This window comes from Sinohyriopsis cumingii, chromosome 14 (genome assembly GCF_028554795.1).
Source record: "Sinohyriopsis cumingii isolate HCF-2022 chromosome 14, ASM2855479v2, whole genome shotgun sequence".
In the NCBI taxonomy this organism is placed as follows: domain Eukaryota; kingdom Metazoa; phylum Mollusca; class Bivalvia; order Unionida; family Unionidae; genus Sinohyriopsis; species Sinohyriopsis cumingii.
Genome location: NC_142974.1, coordinates 79134676 through 79160648, shown reverse-complemented (window position 1 = coordinate 79160648; position 25973 = coordinate 79134676). Strand labels below are relative to the sequence as shown.

General features: G+C 33.4%; 1 protein-coding gene across 1 annotated transcript in view; it reads left to right on the top strand.

Moving 5' to 3' along the window:
• Nucleotides 1-290: 290 nt before the first annotated feature.
• The window catches only part of LOC149784211 (E3 ubiquitin-protein ligase TRIM45-like), a 44318-nt gene continuing 18635 nt past the window's right edge, over nt 291-25973 (top strand). The window contains exons 1-2 of the mRNA XM_089933325.1: nt 291-1374; nt 17733-17756. Of these exons, the coding sequence (XP_089789451.1) occupies nt 340-1374; nt 17733-17756 (1059 nt within the window). The 5' untranslated portion in view covers nt 291-339. The remainder of the gene's footprint in view (nt 1375-17732; nt 17757-25973) is intronic.

Below are 25973 nucleotides of genomic sequence, written 5' to 3'. Positions count from 1 at the left end.
CCCCGCCTGCTTGAACTTGATTTAATTTGAGTACATTTACAATTTGGTATGTTTTGACGTTAGTACCTTTTTCGTTGAGTACGTTCTGACTTGGTAACTTCTCACCAAAAGTATTCTTGGCTCTAAAGGCCCTTATCCCGATCGGATCATCGCTCGGTCATATCCGTCAGGTAATTATTTCAACTCCTGACGGAAAATTGCCCTAGCTAGGGAACAATCATTGAACTTATGACAATCACTGAAATATAGAGCACTTTCATTCAACAGGTGGCGCTAACAAGTCTGTTTACTATACATGTATCTCCTTGTCGGTGGGACAAAACGAAAGTGCCTTCCAAAATGGCAGCAAGTCGACAGGAATGCAGTATTTGCATTGATAGTTTTAAGAATCCGAAGCTAATATCCTGCCACCACAGTTTTTGTTACAAGTGTCTGGATGATTATGTACAGATTAACCTTCACAATGGTCGATTTAATTGTCCAATATGCAGGACAAGTGTAAATTTACCGGAGTGTGGGGTTTCGGGATTTCAAAGTAATTTCTACATCGATACGGAATCGAGTGAAACATTCCCTTGTGAGATTTGTGGTCCGAAAAACGTGGCATGCAGTAGATGTTTGGATTGCGAGGAGAATTTGTGCCAGTCATGTTGTTATGTCCACGAAAAATCGAAACTTAGTAGGCATCACAAAATATGTGACTTGGGAACTCTGGGTTCTGAAACGAAAGGTAAAATCCGACAACGTGTATTTTGTGATCAACATCCAGAAGAGGAAATTAAGCTTGTTTGCCAAGATTGTAAAGTGCCCGTTTGTTTCATGTGCAAAGTGATTAAGCACGACACACATCCTACAAAATCGGTAGCAGATGTTGCAGTCGAAGTGAAAAAGACCTTAGATAAGAAAATGAATCAATGCTCAGACAAGCTGAGACGTATAAAGGCTTCCACAGCAAGGGGAGAGGAGTTTGATAGAAGCATAAATGATGCTGAGCGGGAGGAAATAAAAGCAGTTGAGGACCAGTGCTCACAGCTGCACAAAGCAATAGAACAAGAAGCGGCAAAATTTATAGACAAAATCAAAAATGTTTACCACCTCCTTAGAGAGCAAAACGCAGTTTTCAGAAGATATATGCAGGAAGAATTCAGCTCGTGTTCTAACACCAGGGACAATGCACAAAAGCTAAGAGATCAGGGGACAGACATGGAGATTGTAAATAAAGGTCCTGATATTGAACAATTAATTTCTGCAGTAATATTAAAGACTGACCCAACACCAACCATACGTCTGGATAACAAATTGTTTTCGCCAGCCAAAATCATCGCAAGTAAAATGATTCCCTTGATTGGCATCTTGCAGGATTCTACTGATGCCGTAAGTATCTGTACTCGTAAATTTCAGTCACAATGTGTTAAATAAATTTAAGTCTTTTCTCTTACCTTTTGCTAAATAAGCAATGACCGCAGTCTCAATGGAAATAAAGGCAAGCATCTTTTTGCATTGAGTTGTTATGTATTTATTTTTTGACTTCGCTGATGAAGTTTGAACTTTATTATGCCATACATTAGGCTCAGGGTACAAGAGGTTACCAAAAAAGATTTAGTTCTATATTCTGTGATATTCACGTTTTAGGAAATAATATAAACGGTGTCCACATTTCCGTATCTTTGCCGGTAAAAAACAAAAATGAATGTTTTTGCATATTCCTTAGTTCACTTGAATTACAAAGCGCACAGTAATTAAAGGAAATAAATAATTTTCTTTTAGCACGGAGTTGACTCCACAAGCTTGGACAGTATTTGGAAATGAGCCATAAATGATTGCCCGCACATTGCCAAGTTTAACCGATACTGTTGCACAATGAAAATCTGGAATTTAAAATCGCAAACAAAACGTCACAAGCCGTAACCCTGTACGTCTCTATATTGGAATATAATGTACCTATAGTGCATTAACTAAACATCAATGCACCGAGTTCGTTTTGACTAAGCTTTTTAGATAAGGTGACACCATATAAGGACATAATGGTCTGGTTTTGGGTCATAAATAATATACAGTAATACAAGAGTGAATATTTCGAACCATGCACTCTACTTTGGCTATTTATGGTCATCTTGGCTATTTATGGTCATCTTGGCTATTTATGGTCATCACCACCATATGTGCGTCCTTATATTATAATATCAGGCTCGTGCTTCCTATTATTGTATGTTGCTTCTTCTATCTTGCACAATTCAGTTTTATGTCTTCTATCCTTCTGGATTGTGTCATTACATCTGCCAATATGTATTACAGAGTATGTTAAGTGTGTGAATACTATAAAAAAAAATCGTCTCTTCAGATTCCACATGAGTGATTTTGTGTGCATTTTTAATTACACGAAGTAGCATTTTTAATTACACGAAGCAGCATTTTTAATTACACGTAGTAGCATTTTTAATTGTTTTTTTTCCAGGTTTACATTTTATATGTGCTTTTGAAAGATTTCAGTTTATAAAACTCTATTAAATATGAAACTGGTAAAACGTGGTGAAGATCCAACTGATTTATGTCCCATTATGATAACAGAAGGCGCAGTGATAGTTGAATGAAAGACATTGGACTATCACTTGGTCATTTTCGCCCTGTCGTGAAATAACCTCTGCCGTTGTTTTATAAATACACATCACTTTGACGTGTTTCGTTGATTTCCCAACCACCATCCCCACCCCCCACCATCCCGGCGGAGTGCACCACAATTGTTTCAATAGCAAGCATAAATTTGTGAAGTTTCGAATTTTGAATTACAGGAAATTTGAAGTTGAATGCATTGAACAATTAAAGTCTTATCGCATTTAAGCCAGAAAGTCTTTGCAAAGATCACTTCGACCTTTCTTCGTTCATCTTCCCCCATGTCAGTGTAAACTTCAACGGAACAGCATTCCGACCCAGTGAAATTGACCGGGGTATCTTAACACGGTTCTTAGAAAGTAAACATTTGAGCTACCAACCCTACCCGCTTGGTAGGAACCTGTGTCCACTTATCATATTTTCAAAGGGAAATTGTCACGCACTGTCGTTCACAGATTCTGAGCTGTCTATACCTGATGAAAGGAATTATTTCTTTGGGAAAAATTAGGGACCGCTGCCTACGATTTGGCAAAATAAATTAGGGAGTATACTTTAGAGCAATCTGACTTTAAAGTGACGACCTTAGTCGAAATTCTTTAGTCTGAAAATTTCGTGGAAGAGGAAACTTAGTCTCGAATCCGTGGAAAGCATAACAAGATTAGTGCTTTCCTTGTGTAACAAGGAAGGGACCAGGTGGTCCTCGTGTAAAAAGAAAGACATGTTTAATGCTTGAACGCACAAGTCATGCAATAAAAAACAGCGATAAGGTACGCAATTTTAGTTTCAGATAATATTATCTTATGTGATTGTTTGTTTTATGTAAATGTGTTTGCTATGACTAGATTCCTTATTATGTATCGTTTATTCAATTCAAAGAAGTGTGTTTATGCTAGAGTTGTTATGCAGTTTATTTTATTCAATTCAACGGAAAGTGTTGATGATATAATTATTATGCAATTTACCTTTTTAATTATAAAATTTTTAGTTAATTGGTAGAATTAATTGCATGCGATCCAAAGGTTCATATGTGTAGGATTTCATATGGTTATATGAAATAAATGACTTTGTTGTTAGGACGATACAGATCATCGTGAGTTAACGATAATTACTTAATTATGTATGATTTTGTAATGCTTGGATAATCTTGTAGTAAGGAATGCCGTGAGGTGCATTTATTTTGAATTTCATGCACTAGTAATGGAATATGTAGTAGTATATGCAAAATAATACGGTAATACTTGGTAGTCGTTCACGTGGTAATTGAAGACTTACCATTGGAAGCGAGGTCAATGTCCTACTGTACTAAGTCAGAATTTACGCGGTGTGTGGATATCAGCAGGCTCAGAATAACGTTAAGTGAATTGAATGTACCTTTAAATAGTGGGTATACAAAATTATGTGGTAAATTTGTTACTTAAGCAACAGTTTTCTGAGAGAAAGACGAGACAGTCCGAAGACAGGAGTGCGGGGAAAAGAAAAAAAGAAGGACGAGGTCAGAATAAAAGACCATGAAGTCCATGACAGAACATACAGATTAGGAAGGATGAACTAGGAGACGCTGATTTACGGTCAGACAGGAAGGTGATGCAATCAATCGTTGCCATTGCGCTCTTTTCACCTCTCGTTATGATGATGTAATAAATCCAAAATGGACGCACTTGCTAAATTTTATTGATATAATCTAACTCGAATTGGAATTGCCATTTTTAATTTGTTCTGATTAAATTTATTTTCTTGTCAAAAGGAGTTCTTATTGTTTATTTCTTCCCAGTATTCTCGCTCAGTTCTCTGTTTAAATTTAATTTTTCTTTCACTCCCGCCGGGCCATAATATCGAGAGAGGTCATCCTCTGGATAACGCCAGCCAAGCCCAATTAACCACCCTTTTTCGAAGAGGGCGACGTTACAAAATTGTTCTGACTGATTTTGCATGTTGATGTTGCCATGTTATTCCAGTTGAACGACTAATTATATCCGAAGTTTATATTCCTACTTGAAGAAAAAGTTCCGATAGAAACGCGTATTAAGTAATGTTCATTTTAATCACAGTGGACTGAACTGTGGATTCTTGCTTTCTTCTTCCAGAGTGTTATATTTTAAATTAAGTGAATGTTCCAACCAAATTGTAAGAATTGTCAAGAAACCACACTTCATCCTCTTTTTTCGTTAGAAGGTCCTTTGTAATCTCCGTTTGTATTATTTATGATATTTTATTTATGATTAAACCGTCATTTTTCTTAATTGATGACCATACCGCAAGTTAGCTACCAGTTGAATTTAAACACTCTCCCAGATCATACAAGTATTTCATCAACTCTCTAACTCTCTCTCTCTCTCTCTCTCTCTGGGGCCCCGAGTGGCCGAGTGGTCTAAAGCGCTCTCCGTTACGGATCACTGCCATCTCACCTCTGTCTGCGTGAGTTCGAGTCTCGGATTCGGCTAATGTGGATATGTGAGAAAGCTTGCCGGTAGCTTCTCGTGGGTCGGTGGTTCTTTCCGGGTTTTTCCGGGTTCTTCCTCCACCATTAATACTGGCCGCCATGTATAGCCTATCATGTGTTGAAAAATGGCGTTAAACCCTACAACAACAACAACTCTATCTCTCTCTCTCTCTCTCTCTCTCTTACATATTGTGGCATTTCGATATAAATGTATATAAAATCAGTGAAATATATTAGCAGTACAGACCCTCCTGAATAAATGGACAGCATGACTATGGTACTGAGTAAAAACATTTGATGCTTTGTTTGGTCCGAAACGTACGAGTTTACGTCTATAAGTTTTGGCGAGGTTTTAAATTAATGTACTCGTACAGCCATTTAACTTAATGTACTCATACCACTATTTAACTTCATGTACTCATACAGCTTTCTAACTGCATGTATTCATACGGCTATTTTAACTTCATGTATTATTACGGCCATTATTACGTGTATAGCCCTTTACCTTCATGTACCCATACAGCTTTCTAACTTCAAGTAATCATACAGCCATGTAACTTCATTTACTCATACGGTCATTTGCCGTCATGTGCTCATACAACCTTTTAATGTTCATGTACTCAAACAACCTTTAAGTCCTTGTGCTTGTGCAGATTTTTAAATTCATGTACTCATACAGCCATTTAACTTCATGTACTCATACAGCCATTTAACTTCATGTACTCATACAGCCTTTTAACTTCATGTACTCATACAGCCATTTAACTTCATGTACTCATACAGCCATTTATCATCATGTACTCATACAGCCATTTAACTTCATGTTATCATACAGCCATTTAACTTCATGTACTTATACAGCCATTTAACTTCATGTTCTCATACAGCCATTTAACTTCATGTACTCATACAGCCATTTAACTTCATGTACCCATACAGCCATTTAACTTCATGTACTCATACAGCCTTTAAATTCGTGTGCTCATACATCAATTAAATGTCATGCACGCATACGCGCTCTGTCATTCGTTTCAAGCCAAACAATTCATTGCTAACGTGGCTGATTTCACAAGAGGCCATCACGTGATATGAAAAATGTATATGCCTCCGTAATGTTTAATCATTTTGTATGATTAAATAAACGCGAAATATTATCTACTTTTCATTCGTTTTATAGCTACAAAATAAAACTAAACTAAAGTCATTATTTTATTCAGTATTACTATTATCATATGTACTTTCTATATTTTATATTTAGCAAGACAGTTATCTAAAAACATACATAATAATTTTGCCCCCACCCCGAACCCCCTTGCAATTAATCAGAAAAAAAATAAAAAAAATCATTAGGTATAGTACTGTTTTGTTAACGAAGTTCCAACTTGTAAAGTCAGCCCCCATAAAATAATGTACAAAAGATAAACATTTTCAGTGAGGAATGTTTCCGTCCTAACGACCTCACAAAACCAGGATCTTACACTAAAAGATGAAACGTTCTAAAGTAAGTGCTTGTAACTGAGCGGGAGATAATGGGGGTCGAAAGGCGGTTGTGATGTTGCATCTAGGTATAACGACTTCTTAAACGATGGCAGCGAACCAAAACACTATTTTTTATATTATTAATGCGTTATACATGAAATGCCCCAATTACTAAAATTACAATAAGTTAAATTAAATGAACTAACATGTACGGTTAGCTTCAAAGATATGGGTGTCAGCGTAGTTATACCGTAGCTATAAAAAATATTCAAACGAGTGTTTTGCTTTCCTTTTTGTTTTTCCGGCGAGAAAATGCAATTTAGTCATAGTTTATGGGTTATCCATGGCTATCTCGTCCATGCTTACCTACCGCAATATAATGGATACGTTCGTTTCTTTATCTGGATTTAAGTCGTTTATCGGAAGCTATTGCCTATAAAGGGAGGTTACCGCCATAATTGTATGCATGTATTTTCTATTGCTATATGATGCATATTCTATTCTTCATTTTTATATTCTGCGTTTTATATAAAATATAACATGCAACAGGGGACTAATATAAAATGCAAAAATATAATATAGAATCGAATATTCATCATATGATAATAGAAAATGCATACACATAATTAAAATACACGAATGTAATTATGGCCGTAATTGTCCTCCATAACTCCCAGGTACGACTAATTTTAAATGTGCATTTGCGTACTTAGTAAGGGAATACTACTGCATACATTGTCAAACATTTTACTTTCATTTGCATTTCAATTTGATTTGCATAACAATTTTGTTTTTCAATTAATCATGTGTCCAGTCCAAAAAGGCAGAAAACTCGCAAGTAAAGAGAGTCAAACTGTGATGTACGAAAGGTTATCCTCATCTTAAAATAGATCTAGTCGCGTGTAATATGATCACGTGACAAATCAAAATGGTAACCTAAGGCGTAAACAGCGTCAGTGAGGTTGTTATTGCCTTCATAATATTTTATTTTATAGGAAAGGATTATTTAATGGAAGGTCATCGCCGCTAACAATATGAAATAAAAACAAAGTAAGTAACATCACGCTTGTACATTAAGATCAATACAAACTAAAAAACAAATGTCAAAATAAGATAGCCAGTGATACACGAATGAGACACGAAACTGCCAAACGAAACAACGGCATTTAAAATTAAAACATGAAACACAATAAAACAAACGAGTCCGAAATGCAACATAAAAATATGAAACAAAACAAAGTAAACTAAAATGAACCAATCAGAAGACAGACAAAATAACGGCATCTAAATAACAGGAGCAATACTTGAACAAAGCAAACGAGATGAAAACAAACCAAACGAGGTGAAAACAAAACAAACGAGGTGAACACAAAACAAACGAGGTGTGAACATTAAAGGCCAGGAGAAACAAACAAAGGACGAATTAAATAGGCAAACGAAAAACAAAATAAACTGAATAAAATAAAACAAAAGTATAACTCACACAGGAATAAGCTAACGTAAAATTAAACAAGATATCTCAGAAAGTGTAAAGAAACATTGGTATACAAAACAAATGCGCAAATACAAATGAAAGATAGCGATTGTCAATTTATATATTTTGCGAACATATTAGAGGGCGCTCCTGCATTTAAGGAGGTATTCCACAAATTGAGTTAAGACATTTGACCATGGCGCATCTGAGTCGACAAAATGAAAAAGTGCGTGCCATTTGTCCTTATTTTGTATCAATTCTGCAAAGTTAATTGTTGAATTCTCTAATGTAATTACCTTTAACATCCGCAACTTGGTGTTATGTATATTTGATTTAATTATATCGGATTTTATATATATATATATATATATATATATATATATATATATATATATATATATATATATATATATATATATAAATTTAATTGTTTGTCAGTTTTAATTTTTTTCTCCATTACATCCTACTCTAATGTAATTTTTTAAAACTAGAAATTATATTTTTTTTCAGATAATAGTTTAACCGTGACTGTTTGTTTTATAAACACCAGATGTTGATCTAGATCCTGACCTTAATTGAAAATTTGTAGTAATCACGTAAACAAGTTCTATTTTTTTTAAAAATGATTTGTTGTTCTCAAGGTCATGATGATCTTATTTTTATGTCTTAGAGTATAGTGATTGGTTTTCGTCAGGGTCACACTGGGTGTACGTGGCCTTTAGCAATTACATAATTCCATGAGCTTTCATAGCATGAGCACGTGTTTGCGCTTTGAAAGACCATATAACCTCTGTTTTGGAGAATAATTCTCAGTAGACGCTGGGCTATTAAACTGGAAGTTGCATTTTGTGCTGTTTGAAGTTATTAAAAACTACTTGGATTCAAAAGGAGTATTTCTGTCATTTGTCTGGAAAATACGCGTGCTCATAAGAGATTCTTAATAAGATACAGTTCTGATAAGAAATTGATTTTGATTTCAAAAACCTGAGTGATAATTATTGTTTCTGCGAGGAACTGGAGACTTCAACACTACATATTGCATAATACGTCATCGTCTTCCATCTTGGACTCTTCGTCGGGATTCGAACTTGATTTCAGTAGAATATTTTGTTATTATGACTACTAAATTTGTACTCTTGGATTAGTTTTGAATTATCTTTGGATTTGATTCTTAAAACCTGAAGTTTATATTTTTTTTCACTTTTTTACAGAATTTTCTCAGGGGAAAAATTATTGTACTTTTTTAAAGCTTGATGTTTTCACTTATTCATCAACTATTTGATAAGTATCTACTTTTTATTTAAAAGAAGAGAAATGCAATCGTCTTTCTAAAGTTGAATATCACCACGGTTTTCACTTTCATATACATATGACTTTTATTTATGGATAGAAGAACAGCATGTAATTAGTAATATTAATAAGCTTTTCCATCGAGCTACAGGGAGATTATTAAACAATAGAATCAATAAATCGTTCAAACAATAATAGTTCCAGAGATTATTATGTAGACGACAATATCGTTGTTTTATACATTTCTTTTTGATGTTTTTTCTGTTTCGATTGTGCCTCGTTTGTTTTATTTTTTCATTTATCTAATTGTTGTAAGTACTATCATTTCATTTGGAGTTTGGTATTTTATTTGTTTGTCATGTGTATCTTGTAACATTTATTGCTTTGTTCAAACCTCGTTTGTTTTGTTTAAAAAATTGATCGTATTATCTGAGCTTTATCATCTTTTCTTTTACAGTCATACTTTTATATTACAGTTTTCTAGCTTTATTTGTAAGTAATTATTTTCCTTTGTTTTCATAATCCCCTATCCTCGAAAGAGAAAGTAATCGGCACTTTATATTTGCTTCAGGAGGGTTTCGTGAAATTCAAGGATTGCCCATTTTATTTTCGGGTGGGTTAGTGGGTCTCGATTACTTAAATCCTAAAGCCACAAATTACCAGACTTCATATAGCTAGAACATGAATCTTACCCAAATGTGGGGATAATATTTTATCCAACAACATTAGTTTAAACGAATTAACTATCTTGAGATAATAGTGACAAAATAATATGGCTTGAAAGAAAATCTTATGTGCCCCCTCCCCCAAGGATTGGTTTGTTCAAACTTGGACGGTTTCTTGGTCTACATACATATATTTATTGTAGATAATGTGGAATTTGTTAATTGGATTTGTAAACTTTTAATTAAATTGACATGATAGATGATAAAGAAAATACTGAAACAATTTCTGCTTGGATGATTTCAAAGATGGTTGGTTGTTATTGAGCCTATAGGAAAGAACATTAAGTAAAACATGTTACATTGAACTATTCTTGAACGTTTGGCAAACTCAAATAATGTGATCTTATCGAAGGTGTGCAAATTACTTGTTTTACCTGACTATCATGGGGACGAATATACACAAATCTGTTTGTCGATTATGACCTAATATAAATATGTCCAACAATTATTTGATTAAACCTTAATCAGTGTGATATCTTTCGGGGATTGGGGTTGGGGTTAGGTTAAAGAATATAGTGTTGATTTAGTTGGAGCAGAGTTTTAATGTTTGCTCTTTAAAGTTACCACAATGAGGACATGCCTAAAATACCCCAAGAATGTTTTAACAAATTATTTCTTTAGATGTAAAACTTCTGATATGATTATTATGGAGACTAAAATTGTTCTACTTCATAAATTAATACAGCACTGGTAAATCACGAATAATGTATGTTACTATAAGTGCCAAGTCTCTCTCTCTCTCTCTCTCTCTCTCTCTCTCTCTCTCTCTCTCTATATATATATATATATATATATATATATATTATGCTACATTAGTTGGAAACACTCATCATATGTTAGGCCTATTTGACAAATATGTTCATGTGGAATGTTCTTTGGTACCAATATTTTGTTTCCAGTTCCAATTAATAGAACGTTATTTTGATAAAGAAATCTTCAGAAAAACAGTATGTGTGCATCCTTTTCCCTTTAATGCTTATGTATTTTGAACCGTGTATTATTATAGATTCATGCAGATAAACGTGATGAAAATTATATGACAAAGTAACCAAGTCGAATATATATAAAACACTCTCTATTACATGGTAGTATGACATAAATGCAGGATGTAATCATGTAGATAAAACAACTTACAGTATCTACAACTTTGGCATTGAAGATGTCTTCAAAATGTTGCTTTGTGACACAACCTCGAGGCTTTAAGTGACGGGAGTATTACACATCATATTTATATGCCCATTTCTCGCCTTTCTCGACGCTACCAACAGGTTGGACGTTATAGCAAGAAACATGTCAGCTGCATTCTCAAGCTTGGAGCTGGATAAAATTTCATCCAAGTACATGCAGTAGTTAAAAAGTGAGAGAATATATAATAAAGAAGACCTATGACTTTCATTGATTACGACTTTAATCTTGAGAGCAGGAGATACGATGATGAATATGCATTTTATTTTTCCCCCAGACGAAAATGTAGCAGAACATCAGCCTGCTGCTTTCACATAATAACGCACACAGACACACAGACACAGACACACACACACACACACACACATATATATATATATATATATATATATATATATATAGAGAGAGAGAGAGAGAGAGAGAGAGAGAGAGAGAGTCTTTTATGCGATATTAGTCAAAAACAGGTAACTCATAAAGTGATGCACTGAAAAAGACACTTAACGTTCCGAAACCTCAGTATATTTATGAAATAAATGAAACATAACAGACATTGACCACACCAGTTTTTTAATATTTGAAAGACAGGTCAAAATAGGACCGTACATAACTATTGAACGTGACCATCGCACCAGTCGAAGGCAAAATCTCAAAATTTGCATCATTGAAACAGTCTGAATTAAAATATTGTGTCATTCTGAATTTCTCATGTAATTTTGAAACAGTTTTTAAGATTACATAAACATTGACCATTATGCTGTTTTTAATAAAATAAAAAAAACAATAATCAGTTAGGACAAGCATTTTAGAGAAGAATGATACAATATTAAAACGATGATATTACTAGTTATTCCTCTTGCAAGCATCAATTTTATTATTTGTTTTTTATCATGTTAAAGATTTAAATTTAGGTCTTGCAACTGTCACACACAAGAGCATGTAGTCATAACGCAAATACCCATGGAAACAATGTAAGAGATTACATAAACTCAACTTACATTCCCCTGCATTTACATTGTGCCCTCTTGATGATTATAGACAATAACATCCGTTGAAAACGTTTTATAAAAAACGTTAATTTAATTTACATTTTAATACATATAACAGCCTCAACCAACCTGCAAAGCACTATAGAGGGTGTCATAAACAATATTGCCGTTGCACAATATGGAACTTGCAAATAAAATGGCTAGTTTAGTACACTTACACTCAAAGGCTTATGGCAAGGATGAATGTATGTCAAAAGATATCTCAAGATTTGAATGCTTTTGTAATAATACTTTATTAAACCAAGATTTTTTAAAAATCGAACACATCCACAATTGCAGATCTAATCCACAATTGTAAGATATCATAAGTCTGTTCCTAATTACTTCTTTGAAAATAAGCAAAATCGGGATTGAAATCTGAGCTCAAAATAACGCACAAAAGCAATAATCTTATATAAAGGCACGTTCAAAATATTCTGCAAGTTTGCACGTCGGCATGCAGGTTATGAGCTCATGCATTGTAAGGTACGATCTATGGGACACACATAAACAGATAAATGACAATAAATTGAATAACAGTTCCAACAACGTCAAATCATTATAAAACAATATACGTTTAAAGCTAAATGACTCATACACGCACACGAACTTTGTACTATGTGTATGTAAGTTAATTGTCAATCAGCAAAAACCTTGTGTCCAAGCAAATGGATTCAGAATTCCATAAGGAAAACAGTGTTAATTCCCTTAAATTGCAATGGTCAAATTTCCAAATGTTTCAATTCAACAATCTATTGAACAAAACTTGATGCTTATATGCTTATATGTGAAATTGGAGGAATGTAATTCGTAATGTGTTTACTGATACTGTTATTGACGCATGCGAATTCATCGTAAGGCATTGATTTTGGCAAGAATTACTTTTTTTGGGGGGGGGGCACCAGACAGATGCCCCGCCCCCCCCCCCGCCCCCGTTCGAGAAAAAGGAAAAGTTGTTATGTGGTCTGTGTCCCCCGAAGGTGTGTATGTTTGTATTATTTATAATAGAATTGTGATCAAACATTTGATTTGTGAAATTTTTGATGGGGTATTTATTCCCTAGTGTTATCTAAAGGGTTGTTCATCCGACACTGGGTTAGACCCGGGTGTCGAAATCCCTTCCCTTGTTTGTTTTGTGATCTATGCCATAGATCTCTAAGTCCCATGTGTGCTATATGTGTATGCTATGTGTTTGTGTGCTATATGTTTCTATGTTGGGACGGCTTCTATAGTCAAATTTCCCCCGTTGTCTTCTCGTATACTATTGGGCTAATAATTTTTTATTTCATCAGTTATTTCGATATAGTTTTTGAGATTTTGATAGAGAAAACGGTGTGATATTTTGGTTTTTATAAAGGAAGCTTATTGTTTTAAATGAGTGATCATGTGTGTCGCTTTCTCTCTATTTTCTGTTTCTGAAGGAGAGGCTTTGACCGGTGAAGGCTCCACATTTTTCTTTAATTTCTTAATGTTTCACCTTCAGCGGATTGCAGCTCTCTCCATTTTTTGTTATAGAAAGTGTAATACGAAAGTTCCAAAAAAGTTTTTATCTTGAGTACTTAGTATAGGTTATGTTAGTATTGTTAGTTTTATTTCTTCTCTAAATGTTAATATTCCCATGTTTCTGTTTTGTTTGTCCATTTCCTCTGCATGGGTTTTTCTGTCACTATTTCGCAGGCCTGTTCACTTCGCGTAGCGCCTTGTGACTTAGCCCTGCGACGTCTATGCAACATACTTCTCCCATGCAGAGGTTCCCTGTATCCCTTTACTTAAATGTTGAGAACGTGAAGAAAAGGAAAAAAATAATAATATATATAATAATATTTCCTTTTCTAAAGGTATAGTTGAGATTAAATTTCCTTTATGAGATTTCAAGAGATATTTGAGGGAGATGTGGGTTGTGCCCCGGCGCCCTGACCCTTCCCGGTCAGTTCTCTCGAAGCCCCCCACCCTCCCTCTCCTCAAACCCAACAGAAACAATCCTAAGAAACTAAGATGAGTATGGTCAGGCGTATTTCATTTTTAGTATTAGGCTTGTTAAATTTATCCTAAGCTTCAAGTAATAATTGGGCGTGTGATGGGGGCAGGGTCATGGCTCGCTTATGCGTTACCTCTGATCGATACTACGACAGACCCCGCCCCCTATTCCCTCAAAACCGCAGAATTGGTGTTAGAAGGCTGTAGGTTAGTATATTCAGACGTTGCTTTGTTTTGGTAGATCTTTATTGTTTTTCTTATCTGGAAATCGTAATTATTTGTCCACTAGACAACACTGTTTCTATTATATAATTTATTATTTTTAAAACAGTTTTATTATCGTAATCTACATCTAAATATAAAATATTGTTTTTATGATAAATATATTTTTTGCTAATTTCCTTTATTAACATAGTCCTATTATTTGTACTTTTGTCGCATTGGGTTATTGTATGTAGTTTGGTGAAGTTGACCTTCTTACATAAAGGGCATTTTGGCATTATATTAATCATACGACGTTTAATTGTTTAATTGTAAGCCAGGCGTCGTGTAGATACTTGAAAATTATGCTTTGTATTTTTACAGATCTTATTTTTCCCCAGTTTTCCAAGTTGGCACGAATTACAGTGAAGGGACGTAACTCTTACGTCATCTCAGATAAAGAATTGATTGGGTTATAGTTACATAGGCCTTTGGACTTTCACCAATAAACTCTGAAATATTTGAATACTGAAATAAAGGAAAATAAGATATTGCTAGTATCGATTACATTATTTTCGTTTAAAATAGTATAGTATGTCTGAACCTTTGTTCGAGATGTACTTCAGGATATAAGGAGGAGTTTGGTTTTTTTGTTGTCTTTTGTCTTGCTCCCAGCAGTTACAAGAGTATGGAATGATTTTGCATAAATTATCTGAATGATATTTCAAGAGATAATAACATGAACATTAATTAAATAAAGTTCCAAGAGGCCATAAATTACACTGGGAAAAGCTTCGTTATCTTGATTATATAGCGCTGACCACCAATTTTGGATACCATCAATGACAATGTCTCTGCACTCATAACTGATATTATCCGGCAAGCATCTTAAATTTTTCATCCGGTCAAATTGTTACTTGAATAAATCGCTGAGCTTCTGCAGGGATTGAAACATGTTTGTCAATTAAACTGAATATGATTTTTCGTTCCACTTCATCAATAGGTTCAAAATGTAAGTGCGATATTTTCTAGGGCAAATTGTTCACTCTTAAGTAGGAGCTATTGTAACAAAAGAAGAGCTAATATTGAAACAGTTCTTTTCAGAAATAACAAATAATAATGCACGTTTTTGTCTCTTTTTTAAGCCAGTAATTAAAATATATAGTCGAAAACTTCTGCTTCCCTTTCAATCAAAAACGTTCTTCAGTATACCTGGTTTTGGTTGTATATGTGGACAATTGTAGCATGAACCACGTGGCAAAACTGTTAGGGAAAATGTTTGCAAAACATGTAGTGTAAAGAATTGGGTGAACAAATACTATCGAGTTTGGCAACATTAACTGATTTTCAAAACTGAGTCTGTACATATGATACTTCTTCAACCACCCATCACCTCTCTACAGCCTTGTGTTTTTATTTTGCAAAACAAGCGTATGTGTTATTATACAATTGAACTGTCAGCCTGTCTCGGTGGAAGTTGTAACCTGAAGGAAATACCGGAAGTATGATAGACCATCAGCTACATATTTATCTTACTCTCATGCATATTCAGCCGTATTTGCATGCAAATGTATCACATGTGTGAATTTGGAAGAGACGAAGGATTTTCTTTATCTGTTTGATGACATTCTAATCAAGCCGGCAAACTTCGGAGAAAGATTGCGATAACAACAACTTCTTGTATCGGTCTTCAAGTTATATAATCATAACGGACATTGTACAAGCAGACATTGGTAATGTGTGAATGAACTGTATGTGTACTGTATGGCAGAATATAAACAATGCAAATTACAGGGATACAACTATAACTATATATTAGCCATGCCATGCCTTAGTTAATTGTAATGAGTGAAATGTACATTTGTACCCATTAATGTTCACGATTCGAAAGTGGGACTTCACAGCGCTTGCGTAATGGATGGGAAAAGTTGAACACTTTAGTGTAATGATGCTGTCATGCAAATTACCGTATATTATTCTTATGCACTCAGATAAATATGTAACGTTAAGCTAAGCCTTACAAACACAAAATAACAAATCTGAATTTTGTGTTTGTCCAGCTCATCTCGAGTAATATATCCTGACTTGTCTGAAATGGTCATAAAGTACGATGCACCGTTCTGAAAAGTACAACCCACTGGCGTTTTCTTCTGATATTCAAGTCTACACTAAGGATCATATTCTTGAAATCATACAATTCAATTCGTGCAACCTGAACTTAATTAGTGAGAAAAGTGTCATCATTGTATAATTTACCATTTAGCCTTTCTCATCTTTGCGTATGAAAACAGGCAGGAAACTTGATATGACTTTTTTTCAGAAATCTGATTATTTCGGCTTGTTTTTCAATAACAAGCTCACGAGATCTTGCTCAAAAAAACATGTTATTTATTTCATATATAAATTAAAAATAAAATGTCCTTATTCGCTAATATACTGAAATGGGCTATGACCTATTGATTGATTTACACGGCTTTTTCTTCCACTTATTCGACATAAGCATTATACTGTGTCGCATCGTGTGGAATATATAAACTTTGTATCGATTTAAACACGCTTATTGCTTTTAATAATATTAGTTTCATGTAAACTCCTGGAAAGTGTTGATCTGATGATCTGCCGTTCTATTTGCCATGGTAACCAGCAATTAAATGTATAAGTTTCATGAGATGATGGCAATCATTGAAAATCTGAATGTTTATTTGTTTGTGTCTTGGCTTATACTTTATGCACTTTGTTGTACAATTACTGTATTAACTTTGCAGTTCCTTATCATGTATCCATTAATGATAAATAAAATACACAAAAACTTAAATTTCCTGGCAGTCAAACTGATTTATTTCATATATATTTCAAATTAATTTCGAATATTTTACTTATTGTCTTCTATTTGAACCATTTTAAAGAAATTTAAGTGGCAATACTAACTTTTAACCATAATTATGTGCATTCATATTTGATTTTCTTATGTACACAGACTGTCACATTATAAGAATCATTATATAAGCTATAGCGTAAAGTCTGTATCGTATGATGTTAGAGAATTTTTAGTGCGCTTACACGTTTCTGGTTATATTGAAAATAAGCACCAATTTACATAAACAATTATATGTATTGTATGACGGAAAACTTTTCAGCTCGTTATTTTGTTCTCACACGGATAGTTAAATGACAGAAAGGTTAAAAATCAGAGACTAATATACGAGACAACCCTTACATTAGATCTTTTTACTGCGTTTTTATCTGTTCAAGTAAGGCATTTGCGACCATGTTCTTCCATGTCTACCATCACCTTGTATGATATTACATTTATTTTATTAATTCAGGAAGAAAAAGCGAGAAAAGAACCAGTAAGTATCAATATACGTATTTGCATCCAATACGTACCTATTTCCCTCATTTATGATGTATTTTCGATTCCAATTTTGGATAAAATATCAATGACACTATTTCAGGTCATATAAGGCTACCTTAATAGGTTGATTCAGGGCTCATTGATATATATATATATATATATATATATATATATATATATATATATATATATATATATATATATATATATGTTCTCTGTATCAATGATATACCAAATGATGCATACATTCTTCATTAAACGAAAACGAGACTTGCCGATATTCTTTTAGTGAAATATTTATATAATGAGTGGAATATCATTGATACAGCGTATATACAATACATATATTTTATTAATATCACATATAAATTCGCATATATGCCCTTTGAACGGAGTTAATATATTTTCCGTCAACTGTGTATTGACCGAGCGAATGAACTCATCCCATACCTGCGAGTGTGTTCGCTACAAAATGTAGTTCTATTCTTTTTCTTGTTGTTGACAATCACATTTGCAAATTGATAAGTTGCTTGTTTTCTTTTCAAGTTTCTATTTTTATTCACATTGATTAATTCAGTATAAGACACTTATGATATAACCATGACAGATTGATTTTATGATGGAAGTATAGCACTAGGAACACCTTTTCTTCTTGGACACACTGAATGCTCAGGCATTCATGTACTGGTATATGGTAAACAGAGTGGAATATAAACTATGCGAAATGAGTAACCAGTAAGAGGTAATTAAAAGATTTTATTATAGTTACAGTTGTCTAAATTTATATACTACTTTAGTTAACATTTCTACTGACCATAATATTCTCTCTCTCTCTCTCTCTCTCTCTCTCTCTTCATTTGGACGGATTTGTCTTAACTGTACCATCATAGTTAGGTAGAGAGAGAGAGAGAGAGAGAGAGAGAGAGAGCACCGTTTGGACATTTTCATATTTATTTATGAATAATCTACTTTTAGAACATTGTAATATGTTTAAGAAACATCAACAACAGTAATGCATTACATACGTTACAGCATGTGTGCATCGTAACCAACAAAATTAACTTACAGTGTCGGTAGACTATTGCAACCTTATATCATTGCTATTATGAACACATCAAATGGATGACAAGGAATGTGTAAATATAACGTTACAACGAACCATATTCTTGTAGGTTACGCATTCTGTTGAATAGGTGTCAAAGGTTCAAATCTTAATCCTTATTTGTTTTAAAACATGTTTATAACTCGCCTATGAATATATTACATGCCTCCTACTTCCTAAAGGACCACTAATGGATACAGTTTCAACAATTTTACTTTCCTTTGGTTTTCTGTTTGATTTGAGTTACAAATTTGTTTTTCAATTAATTATGTGTTCAATCAAAAATGCAGAAAACTCACATTTAAAGAGAGTCAAACTTTACCGCACATAGGGTTATCCTCGTATAAATATATATAGTCTCGTTTAAATGATCATGTGCCAAATAAATATAGTAATCTATGGCGTAAACAGCGTGAGAGAGGCTGTCATTGCCTTCATAATATGTTATTTTATAATAAAGGATTGTTTTATGAAAGACCATCGCTGTAAACAATATGTAATAGAAACAAATTAAGTAATATTTAAACAAAAGAAGAAAAGATAAAATGAAAACAATCATGCTTGTAAAATAAAAATATTAAAGCTTATACATTAAGATTAACACTCACTCTAAAATGTCAAATGTCAAATTATAACCTGCAACATACGAATCAAACACGTAAATGGCAAATGAAACAACGGCACTTAAAATTAAAACATTGAAACTCAAATAAAACTACCGAGGTACAAACAAAACAGACAAATGTGAAGGAAAATAAAGTAAACTAAAATGAACCATCAGACGTCAAGCACAATAACAAATGAGGCGAAGAAAAAAAAACATGTCAGACGAAATAAAACAAAGCACGATTGAAACAAGCAAACGATGAACGATATAAACTAAATAAAAGGAAACAAAACATAACTCGTGATGGATAACCTAATCTATAATGAAACAAAGATACATCAGAAAGTACAAAAAAACCTGGTATACAACATTTATGCGCAAATACTACTTCCAAATGAATGAAAAGCCATAGTAAAATGCTCAGTTTTGTGAAAAGACCAGAGGGCACTCTAGCATTTTAAGGCGGTATTACTCTTATTGGGCCAAGAGAGCAAAACATTTGTCCATGGAGCATCAGATTTGACAACATGAAAAAGTGCATTTTTTTTTGTCCTTATTGTGTATCATTTCCGCAACGATGAATTGTTGAATTATCTAAAAACTATTCTCCATATATTTGTAATTTGCATACATTAAAACTATATGAAATTGTCGGTTATATTTGCTAATTTGACAATTATATGATCAGTATGTTCTTTTTCTCTAAAAAAATGGAAATGAAATCGTCTTTCTAAGTTTGACGACACCATGAATTTTGTTCTTGCACAGATCACCATGTAATTAGTAATATATATAAGATTTTACATCGTGTTACTGTAAGATAATTAGATAAAAAATCACTTACCCATCCACATGATAATGTTTGCAACTATTATTATGAGGACGACACTATGGCGTTTTTTATAATTATTTTTCATTGTTGTGCCTCGTTAGTTTTATTTGAGCATTTATCTAATTGGTTTAAATAACGTCATTTGATTTGGAGTTGGGTATTTTTATTCATATATTATATGCATCTTTTAACATTTATCTGTTTCGCTCGCGTCTCGTTTGTTTTGTTTAAAAACTGATCTAATTATCTGAGCTTTACTGTTTTGTATGTTACAGTTAGATTGGTTATAACATACAGTTTTCTTGCTTTCTGTCAATTTTTTTTTTTTAAATTATTTTTTTTTTGTATTTTAATTTCGTAATCCGCTACCCCAACAGGGAAGGAACGCGGCACTTTAAACTTGGTTCATACATTGATCTTGGTTGCATGAAATTCAAGGATTTCTCATTCAGTTTTCGAGTGGGTGAGTGCCTCTCGACTATTGTACTCCTAAAGTTACCAATTATCAGATCTCATAAAACTTGAACATAAATCGCACTCAAATTTGTGATAAGGAACATATTTACTATAACAGCTTTAGTTGAAAAGAATTAACTATCTTGAGATAATGGAGGCAAAATAATATGGCGTGAAAGGAAATCTTTGCTCCATCCAGAGGACTGGTTAGTTCAAACTCGGACAGTTTCATGTTCGCCATACATTCAGCATACAGTAATTGTAGAAATTATGAGATTTGTAAATTCGATTTGTAAACTTTGAATTAAATTGACGTAATAGATTTGAAAAAAATACTTAAACGATTCATACATGGCTGATCTCAAAGATGTTTGGTTGCTATGGAGGCTATGCAATACAACATTAAGTATAGATTTTACATTTGACATTTTTTGAAGGCTTGGCGACCTCAAATGATGTGGTCTAAAGGAAGGTTCGAAAATTACTTACTTTACCTGACTGTCATGAGGACGAAAACACGTAAATGTGTTTGGTGATTATGACATAATATAAATATGTCCACCAATTATGTAATTAAAGCTTTAGCGGTGTGATACTTTGGGGTGGGTGGAATGGGTCGGGGTTGGGTTAAAGGCTATTTGGTTGATCTGGCTGCAGCTGATTTTTAATGGTTGTCTTTTAAAGCTACTAGATACATATAACGTGCTTAAAAAATAATAACATGTAAGAAAATAAACTGCTTATTTAGATGTAAAAGGTTTGATCAGATTATTATCGAGACTAACATTCTGCCACTTCAAACATTAGTACAGGACACGTAATACACGAATAATGAATGTCACTGTATGTGTCATGTTTCACTCTTTATGATGTTAGAGCGGTTGGAACACTAGTCATATTATGCCTACTTCAAACGTATGTTCATGCGGAGTGTTTTTGGCACCAACAAAATACTTCCCTTAAACACCTCAGTAATTTAACATTTAAAGAGAAGTCATTATATGACAGTATGTACATATTATACTTTAACATCGCAACAGATTAAGGCAATATTCATTATCATTCTAAAAATGGGCAACATTGAAACTGAATTACAGTCATATAAATTGACGACTTTCTCATGTCAGTTTTGAGGAAATCTTCAAGCTTTATTTACATTGATTACTATTATAAAAACATCAATCATTTTGGACAAGCGTTTTAGAGATAAACGATGAAGCATAAAAACAATACTATCAAGAGTTATTCTTGTTGCAAGTATCAAGTTTTCTATTTTTTAAATTAAAGATTTAAATTTAGGTCTTGCAGTTATTACACAAAACAGAATGAAGTCATAATGCAAATACACAAGAAAGTAATATCCTATACATATATAAACAAACGGATGAAACGTTCTTCAAATATAGCCACAAGCCAAGGTACATAAATAAGATCGAAAGTAATATTAAGGTCTTGCTATAAGACATCCATTTTAAAATAGACAGTTTGAATTTAAACGTGGCATCGACTGTACAAGAATTGCACAAACCCAACTTGCATTCAACTGAAATCATTTTTTAAAATATGTTTCATTATTATTAACAATAAGATCCGTTCGAAAAATGTGAAAACGTTAGTTCAAATTACATTTTAATTCATATAACAACCGCTAACACCCCCAAAACACTAGGGAGGATGCCCAAAACAATATTCCCATTGCACATGGTCACAATATTGACCTTTCACACAAAATGCAAGTTTAACACACTTACACTCAGGGAAATATGCCAAGGATGGATGTTGGCCAGACAGTATCACAACAATTTTGTTTCTGTTATGAAGCATACCAGTAAATTATACCATTAAACATGTTCCTTCTTATAAAAGTACACATACAGAAATCTCCCCTGATTGCTTATGTGTCCATTACCGCCTTTTCCTCATTCAAGACTTGCTTTACAATTTTGCAAAGCATCAAAACTATTGATATAACACTTCATACAATCACACAGCAACATGTTAACCTATAACGGCTATTGACATCAACATAATCAGACATGTTCTTAAAGCAGGATTTAATGTAAATCGACCACTTCCAGTTACAAGTCTAATCCTCAGTTGTAAATTATAATTTACCTAAATATTTCTTTGAAAGTTAGCAAAATCGGGATTGAAATATGAATTTAAAATAAGACACGAACTGAATCATTTTGCACAAAAGCACGTTCAAAATATTCTGTAGATTTTCACATCTGTCTTCCAGGGTATGAGTTTATGCAATGAAACGTAAGATCAATTGGATACACATAATCATGTAAATAACATTAACTTAAATAACAATTCCAACAACGTCATATCATTATAACAAAAATATATGTTTAATGCTAAATTTCTCATAAGTACAAATAAACTTTATAATAGTTGTATGTACGTTAATTGTAAATCAGTTCAATCCTTATGGCCAAGTAAATTGATTTCAGAATTTCATAATGCAGTCAGTATTAATTCCCTTAACTTGCAAAGGCCAACTTTCCAAATATTTTAATTAAACAATAGTTGCAATTGAACAAAATGTTATAAGCATATGTGAAATTGGAGGAATGTATTTAATAATGTGTTGACGGATCATATTATTGACGCATGTACAATGAGTGTAATGCATTGCTTTTTGCACAATTAAAGTGAAAATAAGCATCTTGGATGCACTCTAGGATAAAGAATTGATTGGGTTATAGTCATATAGGGCCTTTTGACTTTCATCATTAAACTCTGAAATATTGGAATATTGAATTACGCAACAATAATATATTGCTAGTATCGATTACTTTATTTGTACTTAAAATAGTCTAATATTTCTGAATCTTTGTTCGATTTGTGCTTCAGCATACAATGTGGAATTGCTTTTTATTTGGGGGTTTGTTTTATTTGTTTTTCTCCCTGTACTTACAGAGAATCGAAGGTTTTGTCTAAATTCTCCGATTGATATTTGCAGATACTGTCATGACCATTAATTAAATAACGTACCAATATACTATACATTGCACTGTGGCAAAAGCTTAGTTATCTTGATTAGGTAACGTTGCAAACACTTTTTAATCCCACCAGTGATAATAAATCAGCACCCAGTAACTGACATTCTCTAGCAGGCCTTCTTATAGTTTTCATACTTCCTAATTGTTCGATGAATAAATCGTTCAGCGCCTGGAGCAATTGAAATATGTTTTTCAGTTACTATGTACACGCTGTTTCGTTTCACTGCATCACTAGCTTCATATTAGAAGTGCATTTGTTTCTAAAGCAAATTGTTCACTAATGATTAGGGACAATTGTCACAAAACAAGGTAAACAAATGTTGAAAAATTACAACTATGAAATTACAAATAATACCATATATTTTCGTTTCATTGTTTTGGATCACGTAATTACAAACTGTAATATACTATTTTTGCTTCCATTTCAATTAAATACGCTCTTCAGTACACATCGGTTCCATTGTATATGTGGACAATTGTGGGATGGTCCACATGGAAAGAAAACGTTTGGAGACTATTCTTCAACCACGCATCACATCGCTACCGCTGTGGTTTCATTTTGCAAAGAAGCTTATGTTTTATCATACAATTGAAATGTCAGTCTGTCTCGGCGGAAGTTGTAAGCTGAAGGAAATACCGATAGCATGATATACCATGATGTATATACTTATCTTACTGTTGTACATATTCAGCCATATTTGCATGCGAAATATATCACATATGTGAACCTGGAAGAGACGAATGATTTTCTTTATCTGTTTGATGATATTCTAATCAAGCCGACAAGCTACGGAAATACAGGGCGACAAAAATATGCTCTTGTTTCGCCCTTCAAGTGGAATATTCATAATCGACATAACTCAAGCAGCCATTGGCAACGTTGTGAATGAATTAGGTGTGTACAGTGTGGCAGAATATGCAAATTATAAGGATGCAGCTGTAACTAGTTATTACCCATGCCAAGCTTTAGTTACTTGTAATGTGTGAAATGTACATTTTATCTAACTATAATTATATTGTTCATAGTCCTAAAGTAGGACTTGACAGCACTTGCGTAATGGTTGGGAGAAGCTGAACACTTCAACGTATCGATTGTATATGATATTTAATGATATTCCTCCTTAGCATAACTTTTGTCATACAAATTATCATGTGTTATACTTATGCACTCCGATAAATATGTAAGGTTACGCTGATCCGTGCTATAACAGAAAAACACATTTTTATATTGGGGTTGTCTAGCTCACCTCCAGTAATGTGTCCGGCCTTGCCTGAAATGTTCATACGCAAGATGAACTGTTTTCAAAAATGCCACCAATTCGCTATATCTTCTGACATTAGTATTATTGTCGAAATCATATCATGTGTGCAATCTGCACTTAATTAGCGAGAATAGTGTCATTGTTGTTTACTTTACCTTTTGGTCTTTCTCGTCTTACTTTATGGAAACAGCCAGGAAACCTGATATGATTTTTTTAATAAAAGTGATTATTTTGTTTTCATTTTCAAAAAGACCCTCACGAGCTCATGCATATGTTCTATTTATTTCATATAGGAACTAATTATAATGTAGCCATTTTTTGTTAAAACGCATGGCCCATGACCTAGTGCTTGAATGACACATCTTTTTCTTTTGTCTTCAACCTATTGGCTGGCAATAATCATTGTAATGTACCACGTGTGAGATATAGAAACATTGTATGAATTTAAATCAGTTTATTATTTTAAAGAATATTCGTTTCCTCGAAATCATAGAAAGTGCAGATTAGATCATATGCAGCTGTATTTGCTGCAGTAACCATCAAAGAATATAAATTATTGAAATTCTGTTTGTTCAATTTGACAGCTTGTGTGTATTTCTATGTTCAAGTTAGATATGCCCTGTCTTTCGAACTGCATGTGCCTTGTCTCTCTTTGCAAAGCAAATAAGCAATGTTTGCAACACCTTGACGGACATATATTCGTTCAGGAAGGAAACAAAAAAGAAAGGACAATTATTAATATCAGTGATTTCAGTACAAGTTATGCATTGCATAATTATATCATGTTATTGCTAAGACAAGTACATTTCTTAAAACTAACTACCTATCCAAAATACGTCACCTCTTACCAACAATTATAATGTCATCGGCTCATCCTTGTGGCACTTTCACTCTATATTGAGGCTCAAATGTCAATAGCACCATTTCAGCGTACATATTGTT